This window comes from Sinocyclocheilus anshuiensis, unplaced genomic scaffold (genome assembly GCF_001515605.1).
Source record: "Sinocyclocheilus anshuiensis isolate Anshui unplaced genomic scaffold, SAMN03320099.WGS_v1.1 scaffold642, whole genome shotgun sequence".
In the NCBI taxonomy this organism is placed as follows: domain Eukaryota; kingdom Metazoa; phylum Chordata; class Actinopteri; order Cypriniformes; family Cyprinidae; genus Sinocyclocheilus; species Sinocyclocheilus anshuiensis.
Genome location: NW_015546039.1, coordinates 81,979 through 91,241, shown reverse-complemented (window position 1 = coordinate 91,241; position 9,263 = coordinate 81,979). Strand labels below are relative to the sequence as shown.

At 35.5% G+C, this 9,263-nt stretch overlaps 1 protein-coding gene across 1 annotated transcript; it reads right to left on the bottom strand.

The window, feature by feature from the left end:
• Positions 1–1,378: 1,378 nt before the first annotated feature.
• On the bottom strand, positions 1,379–6,418 carry LOC107698888 (kynurenine--oxoglutarate transaminase 3). The gene is made up of 13 exons (XM_016500024.1): positions 5,910–6,418; positions 5,774–5,838; positions 5,551–5,695; positions 5,324–5,473; positions 5,141–5,227; positions 4,927–5,055; positions 4,736–4,856; positions 4,560–4,636; positions 2,424–2,513; positions 2,153–2,339; positions 1,962–2,035; positions 1,831–1,902; positions 1,379–1,644 (listed from the first exon to the last, which is right to left on the bottom strand). The coding sequence occupies exons 1-13, from the start codon at positions 5,994–5,996 to the stop codon at positions 1,588–1,590; spliced, it is 1,341 nt and encodes a 446-aa protein (XP_016355510.1). The 5' UTR covers positions 5,997–6,418; the 3' UTR covers positions 1,379–1,587.
• Between the last annotated feature and the right edge of the window lie 2,845 nt (positions 6,419–9,263).

The following is a 9,263-nucleotide window of genomic DNA, read 5'->3' as shown; positions in this document are numbered from 1 at the left end:
AAAAAAACAGGCTTTAATATGACTATATTTATATATAAAGTAACGATGAGGCAATAATAATTGGCCTCAAATAAGTTATCAAAACCAAGTACATGGTTTTATTGAAGAACATGGTTGAATACATAATTATTATTATTAAATTACATATTAATATGCCTATATTATAACAAATACCTGCAGAGGGCGCCAACGGCCTGGTGATGTTTCATGTATTTCAAGGACGTTTAAATCCATTTAATTTTAATATTTGGCCACATGCAAAGTCAGAAACTTTTATTTTGAAATCGCGATGTACAATAAATTGCATATTTAGAAATATGTTGATGTATTCTCCTGTGTTTGGCATAGGTTTAAATGATTTACATTACAAATGAAGTGAATTTTCCCAGATGAACGTTAAGCAACCCAAACCGCATATGCAGAGGAAGAGTTTAGCCCCTTTTACACATACAGTCTTTACTGGTAAATTACCGTTAAGAGAACATGTGTGAACAGGACTTTTTCAAAAATACAGGTAAATGCATTCTGGCAATCATATCATTCTTATGGAGATGACATGATTACTCTGAGCTGTTTACAAAGCTCCGCTGTTTTTTTAATAGCTTTTCTATGTAAATATGACGCTAGATGGAAATCTTTGACCATTGCGCCTTGCAGCTTTTTCAGTGTGTCGCGCTCGAGACCCAGGCTTCTTTTCCATTCATCAGCTGCGACTCTGCAATTGGATACTATTATGCGCGTCTCGTGTTTATAAGAGCAAAAACTTCTGATTGGCTAGTAATGTTAGTTTGGTTGAGAGTGAAAGCTGTGTTCCCCTCATACATTGGTAGGCGAACTCATGAACTCGAACGTGGTATCAACAAGTGTTTTTAAATGTAGGACGACTATCTTTTTTTCCCGCAGCCAAACGCCACACGCCGGAGATCTGGCACGGTGCCGGAGAACTTTAAGCCCTGCCCACAACATGCTGCTGCAGCTTAGCTTTGAGTTGTACTCTGTGTAAATGTTATTTACTGTAAACTTTGCAAATCAATGCAAAGAAAAACATTGGACTTAATAATTTCACACTTCTGTATGAATGGTCAGTGTTGGAAACTGACCTCAGAATTGCAGCCAAACCAAATACTACAAGGTGCTGCATTTAGAATAATTTAACAATTTAGAATATCAGTTTTCTATTTTAATATATTTGAAGGTGTAATTTAGTAATGTGATGAATTTTCAGGAGCCATATTACTCCAGTCTTAAGTATCCTTCAGAAATTATTTTGATAAGAGTACACCTTTAAAAAAGCCAGACAAAAATGGTGACTTCCCCACATTTGATTTATTTTTCATTTATTCAAGCATTAAATTCAGTCAATTTAAAACAACTAGTAGCCTGTGACAAAAAAAAATGAACATATAATTCATAATCCCAACAGGTTTAAAATAATGACTGATCCTGCAAACTTTAAATACAAGCTCAAAAAACACTTCAGCTGTAGTTTAGGTCATTGTAAGAGGATGTAACAATATAGAATTTAAGTTAAATATTTTATCTGACCAGTACCGCACACGTATTACTGCATTATCAGGCTTTCAAAAATCAGCCTTTGTTCCAGCTCTTCAGAATGGCCTCTGCTGCATCCAAGGTGCTTTCTTGCTGTAGTAAAAAAAACATTAAACACCATCAGCACTAGTAAGGCATTTGATGTCAGTTGTTATTTTAAAATAATCTCTGCAACATTCAGACAGTTTCAGAAAGGAAAATATTTAGCTATTCTGTCTTTAGATAGCTGAATGATCTTTTGCATTTCCTGCAAAAACCTAAAGTTAACCCACTCCTTACCTTGATAAAGCACAAACGAATGTATTTCTCAAACTGCTTTATATATATATATATATAATTTTGAAGACAATTCTGTGCATTTTACTGTGCTTTGTCTTGTTATTTATTCCTAAAATCACAAAACAGAATACCTTCTCTTTTATCATCCATTTTACAAACTTGTAGTCATACGGTTCATCATCCCCCATATGTGACAAGTCCTGATCTATATTCAACAGACAAGACAGAACAACACTAATCAGATTTAACTTCCCACAAACAATGTCACCTTTGCCTTTGTAAGTATTTTTTTATTTAACAAACGTCACTTCAAGCCACTTACTGAGTGCTGTGACATCCACTATCATGAAGTATCCTCCCTCCGGGACCACTGGAGTCATGCCAGTCTGTCTCAACATGGCTGCCATGCGGTCTCTTTTCCCTTCCAGCTCTAGTGCTAGAGAGGTAAAGTAGCAGTCGGGTTTACCCATCAGCTCAAATTCCCGAAGAAGACCCTGGCCAACAGCCTCCTACCGAGCAGTACAACCATGTCACAAACACGTCGCCTAGAACAGTGCATTGTGTACAACTCTATAATAACAGACAAAACTCGCCTGTAATGGGGTCGGACATGTATAGAGACTGTTCTGCATAACAGTCTGGAGGTGTTTGATCAAGTGATCAGGCCCGATTGACCAGCCCAGCTGCAAAAAAATAAAGAAATAAATGAAAGAAATAACATTTTATCATTTTTATTTTGTTTTGAAAATGTTGGAATTATTTGTTTATCACCATTTAATTCCAAGCCTGTTTGCTACTTTTTTTTTCATGAAATACAAAAGGAGAATGTTTTAAGAATCCTAAAGCATCTCTCTACCATACAATGATGTGTCAAGATCAACCTAAAAAATGCAATGGTTTACAATGTCAAGCTTCAAAAGAACCGAAAAGAACCATAAAAGTGGTTCATATCATTTGTGCAATATATTATATATATAGTGGCTTACGAAGAGGCTCAAACAGAGAAATATTTAGGCTGTTAATTACAGTAATTATAGTAAACCTTCGCCATTGCTTGCCCAGAAACCAATATAGTGTAACAGTGCCCACTTTTTCAGCAGCCTTGGTTCCAGAATTATTTGTCCAATTAATTTTCCCATAAGGATTTTTAAAATGTCTTCAATAAAGAGTTGTATTATAATATTGCAATCATTGATTTCAATGGCTCAAATTAATTACTTAATCACTTAATGGCTTTAATTAGTGCCCTGTCCAAATACCCACACTTTTGGTCTTTGCACTTGACCACTTGGCTACTTATAGTAGTCTATAGTTGACTACTTCAAGTGAGCATGACGAACTTTTCATTACCTGATGGGACACACTTTTACCCCCGGTTTCACAGACGAGGCTTAAGCTAGTCCCAGACTAAAATGCATGTTTGAGTTGTCTTAACTGAAAATATCTTGCTCTGACATATCTTAAAATATGTCAGTCATTGTTCTGTGTCAAAATGCACACCTGTAATGTTTTCTTCTAAGGCATTTTTGTAAAAGTTGCTTAAATATCTTAATTTAACTAAGGTCTAGTCCTGGCTTAAGCTAAGCCCCGTTTGTGAAACCGGGCCATAGTTTTGTAAAAATGCAAGTGTTTACAGAGATTTATTTTTAGTTTCAATACTTCACATTTTAAAATAAATTTATTTCAATTATAATTTACATTTAAATTGTGGTGCTTCTAATTAAGTGATAAAAAGCATTTTTAAATGTTGTACAAAATAAATATACTTATCTTTGCACCAATAAAACGTGCAACACTTTGTTTTACAACCAAATTATTTGTAATATCTAATAATTATTAAATTAAATTGGAAAAGTTTCCGTGACTTTTCGTGAGATCTTGGCAAAAAGTTTTACGATTTATTCCAAAACATGATGCATGATGCATGATGGGATACACTAAGCCTTGAATACCACTCCGGAGCGGTATTGAAGATAGTGTGAATTTAGTGTGCGTTAAGGGCACTGCGCTTTGGCATTTTTTAAAACCTGGGACAGTCTTGCGCACTTACTTCCTGTCGCATGCACACGCTCTCAAGCGGCCAAGACCACAAGTGTGGGTATTTAGACAGGGTAAAAACTCTTAATTGCAGGAAGCATTATGAAATAAAAACAATGGATGAATACAAATATTTAAGTAGTTTAAGAATGTAGGGAGATTGGCTCTATTACGTGTTTTAACAGTGCTTCATGGGAGTGGGTAGGCAAGTAGACACTAAGAATTATTTTGATGCAATTTGTTCATTTCGATTCTCCGATTGATGATTTTTTTTTTTTTTTTGCAGAGTTTTCAAAAGCATTTCAAAAGCAAACTCTGCATTTAAACAACAAAATGAAATGAAATGATGTGCTTAAAAAACAGTAGGTCTGTTTTAAAGGTTTATGAGTTATCCTTAAAAATCAATTCCTCTATGGAGAAAATCTATGGAAATTTTTCCTTCTGGAATTTTACTGTTGCACTCTATGGTGATCTGGCACCAAACTTGCCATGATGCATAATTTCTTAATCTGAAGTTTGAATAAGATTTCATAGCTCTTATCGACATAGGTTTGCTTTTATGGATTTTTGTTCCTTGTTGGAGACCGGAGTCTTTCAAATCTTAAAAATCATTATTCGGCAGAGAAAAATAATAATTTTTGGATGAATTACTATTATAAATATGAACAATGAAGACAATAACAGTCAAATACCTTCCATCCAGTGACACTGAACGTTTTCCCTGCACTGCCGATAGTGATGGTTCTGTCCCACATTCCAGGGAGGGTTGCTGTTAAGAAAGAATACAGCAGAATCAGCACATCTTTATACAACTTGTAATCCACTGACATGAAAAGATAAGATGCACCACTGGAGAATTATCACATACCTATCTTTACATGCTCATGGCCTTTATATACGAGCCATTCATATACCTCATCACTGAAGCACAGGGTGTCATGTTTGATGCAGAGATCGGCAATAGCTTGCAACTCACTCCTACTGAATATCTGGAAGTGGAAGAAAGCTTTAGGATATTAAAATGCATTTTGGATCTAAATACAATATATGTGACCTTACTTTTCCAATAGGGTTATTAGGAGTGTTGATTATGATAGCCTTGGTCTTGGAGTTGAATTTACTAGCAAGTTCTTTCTGGTCCAGAACCCAGTCAGCACTGCTTACACTGGTTGCTGCTGGTGACGACTTCTGCAGAACAGGTCAAACAAGTATAATGTTTCATGAAAAAATACAGCAAACACTACAGCAAGCAATATTCATCCTGCTAACCTACCAATCGCAAAGGTATTAAAACAGGTTTCCCCCCTGCCATTTTCACCATAGGAACATAGCAGTCAAAAAAGGGTTCTATAATAATAACCTGAATTGAAAAAGGGAGAAAAAAAAAAAGAGTAGAGAGGATGCATAAGTCATAATCTAGTGCAATTATATATTGAAAGTGCTAAATATACTTTACCTCGTCTCCCTCCTCAACCAGAGCCTGCATAGTGCTGAACAAAGATCCATATCCACCTACTGTAATCAGGATCTCTTTAAACGGGTCGAGCTGACGGTCATAGACTTTTCCATATACTTTTGACAGGGCTTTAACCAGTGTTGGGTGGCCCTGAAAACAGAAATGTAGCTATTTGAGTGGTTTTTCAACATAATACAGGATAATCATAAAGTGTGGACAGAACATACAAAGCCACGTGTGTACTGGTTCAGCCTGTCAACCATTGCAGCCTGAGCGAGACCCTCTTTCACATAGGAAGGAGGAGGAATATCTGGGTAACCCTGTCCAAGATTGACAATGGAAGGGTCTGCTGCCACTGATGTGAAGGCCACCCTAAAACACAACAGACACTGTTAGGAATATTTAACACATGTCTGTGAGAAAGTGTTAGCAAATAATCTCTATTCTTACCATACATTCTTGTCCAGACCTTCTATCCTTTTCGCGTTCTTATGTTTTATGGATGCCATCTTGTCCTAAAAAAGGGAAAGAACAAAATAAAGGCATGTCAAATAGAAATGAATAACTCGGCAAAACTTGCACTCACTTGGCAGGATGTGAAATTTCTAAATCTATTGGTTTGTAATATGCGTGGAGCACATCTGAAAACACGAAGTAGATGAATAGGATTCATATCTGGCAAAAAAAAAAAAAAGTCAAGATCGTATCAAATATGCATTGCTCACTTCAAAACATTGCGGTCACAGATATAAAACTCCTTTCAGTTCATTGGTCGCAGTACAGTATAAGTAATTTGTGTTTGAAAGAAGCAGATTCGGCCTGACGCAAACGTCCCACGCCTCTAAAACGGACCAATCAGTTGGCGCTTTTTATAAAGAGTTGATAAAAGACTCTGTTGAACAATTCTGTGTTCTGGAAGTGACTGGTCCTACTATGGTGAGGTTCGTCGATATTAATTAGTTACATGATGACCTTGCTCTTACGGAACTTTGGAAGATACCGAAGTCCGCATAAGCTGTTTAAATATTTATGAACTAACGTTATCTATCTTCTTAGCAGTGGTGAGAATTCCGGCTCATTTCCACGGATCAGTTCTTCTTCATTTCAAATAACTTCAAAAACGATTATAAGATATATTTTACAGTATGTTTAATTTATGATATAAAATAAACATACTGTAATAAAACTTAATGGTAAGAAGCTTCGCACCGATCAAGGCTGATAGTGAACGAATCGTTCAGACCGGTTTTCTGACCTAACTTGAAAGATCTAACGTTAACTCCAAAATTATTCATTCGTGAATTTGACATTGGTATTAGGCTAGTGGAAGTCGAATTTGTAATGTATGGTCTTCGCGACAAACAGGTCAGGAAAAAAATGAAAACATGCAAAAAGATGATCAGTACCTGTCTAACTGAAGCTGTAAGTATAAAGAAAGAAAGAAGCGTTTACATTTCATCATCGAAACAATGAACCATATTGAACGACACAACAAAGGGTTCAGCAGAGGCGTAAAACAGACGGCGTTATTTACATTTCTTAATCATATGAACTAAAAATACCCTTTCAGTTTTCAGACAGTAGCAATTTTACTCACGTTTGTAATGGTCTCGCGTAATTTGATTGCACCTCTATTGAAAGAAAAAGGTCCTGCAGGCAAAATGTGCCTCGGGGCAGAAGTTTTATGTTTGTAGTCTGAGTTAAATTAATCATTCATCTATTTTAGACAATATATTACTTCTTGCATATGTCACCAATTGTCTAATGTCAACATAAAGTTCATACGACCGGCCAAAAATTATTTTTTATATATTTTTATATTATAATTTAATAAGTATTTTTTTAAATCAAAATGCAAAAAGGAAAAAAGAAACAAAAATATTAATAAGATATGAAGATATGCTTCAATGGCTTTTTCCCCACCCACTTGTGAAGTTGCAGTGTGGAGCCAAATCAAAGGTCCTGGTGGGTCCTGGTTTGGGCGTCTCTGATCAGCTTTCTACATTTTTACATTTGTCGACATTAATTTTAACACTGCAGATGGCGCTGTAATCACATATACGTGACGAATATTAGCTTAACACTTTTAATGTAGCCTAATTCAGTAAATACATAATTAACATCTCAAGATTTAAGATCCCACGATTCTTGGAACGAAAGTTTTGTTTTGATCATCTCAATATTTTGCTTGGAATAGGCTATAGTTTCATGTCATATAACTATTATTTACAGGTTCACTGAACTAGAGACTATTCCTGCCATCCAAGTAAAAGAAGAATTGAAAAGTGTAGTCTATCTCTTCACAGAGTTTAAATAAAACTTCCCAGCAACTGCTAGGGATAGCATGTGCTGGAGATTCTATTCATAAACTGTCTATGAATAGAATCTCAAAAGCTTGCTATTTTAGTCTAGCTCATCCGAAGTCTGGATGTCTAATTTGTCTGCTAATCTTTCAACCATAATTTTAAACAATTTTGTTCTTATTTGAATCTATACATTTATATTTGACTCAAATTATTTTCCAGTTAAATCACCAAATTTAGCTTAGATAATTGTTCATATTCTTTAATTGATGGCTTCACTATACAATGAAGTCTATACAGAATCAGGGTTTTTCAGATTTTATAGACTCAGTGATCCCCACTTAGAAATAAACAAATAAACTAAAATAAAAAACTAACATTATTACATAATTCGTATCAATGCATTAGTCATTCAAATAGAGAAAAATATCATAGACATTTAAAAATACAATTCTATACATATTGCATATCTTCTCCCTTTGCAATACCTTCACAGTCCTCCAGGAGTCCATAAAACTCTGACATTAAATAATAGATGATCTCAGTATGTGTGCCTTTTGGGGCAAATTATTCTAAATTAAATGGAATTCATATTGCCTGTATTTCATTTTTCTCTTAGGCATTTAATATTTAATTGGCTTCCAGTCAGCACTGGATAGTTTCAGAAAAAAAACTGAATAGAGATCACTTACAGCACACACTATTTTTTGTTTCCTGTGGTATTGTTCTTTTAAATAAACCCATGATAAATAAAATAATAGAATAAATAACACAAGCGATGCTATTACACATTGTCATGTAATAATTTTATTTTGTTAATGTTGTTTCATAGGACGTTGTAAACACAGTTGTAAAAAGATCAACATAAACCAGTAAATTTGACCTTCAAAAAGGCTTGTCCCTGAAACACTATTAATATTGTGGCAATATTTTTTCCTCCATGTCTTCAAGTAGTTAGGAACTTTAATTCTCTCTCTCTCTCTCTCTCTCTCTCTTCAATATGTGCAATAATAGTGGGGTAAAGTATAAAAAGTATACATTTATGTAAAGTATAAATTCAAAATATGCCCTATCTGTTTATTTAAAGGGGTCCTATTATGCTCTTTTACAAAGTCTTGATTTTGTTTTGGGGGTGTACTAGAACATGCTCTCATACTAGGTTGTTCGAAAAACACATTATTTTACATTATTACAACACCTCTCTCCCCAGTCTGGCATGAACGGCTCAAATAGTTCCTGTATCAAATGAAGGCCCGCCTTCTGAAATACGGTGTGTGCTGTGATTGGTTAGCTGGGCCAGTGTGTGTTGTGATTGGCAGCACTCGGTGCCTGGTCGGGAAATGTCATAGCCCTTACCATAGCCGCCTGCTAGCTTTAGTGTAATTATTGCGTCAAAATCAAATCAATTTGAGCGCGATTTAAACCCGGATGATTGTAACCACTCTAAGTTCGTCTGCCTTGGGAAAGCTAGCGTGTCTCCGACACAGTGATAACACTCGTTGCCTTTTCTAGACCAGCTCAACCAAGTCTCGTCCCATTCGTCCATCTTTGTGATATCACAAATCTCGACGAATGGGACGAGAAGTCCAAACGCTGCACTAGAGAAGGCAACGAGTGTTATCACTATGTCGGAGACA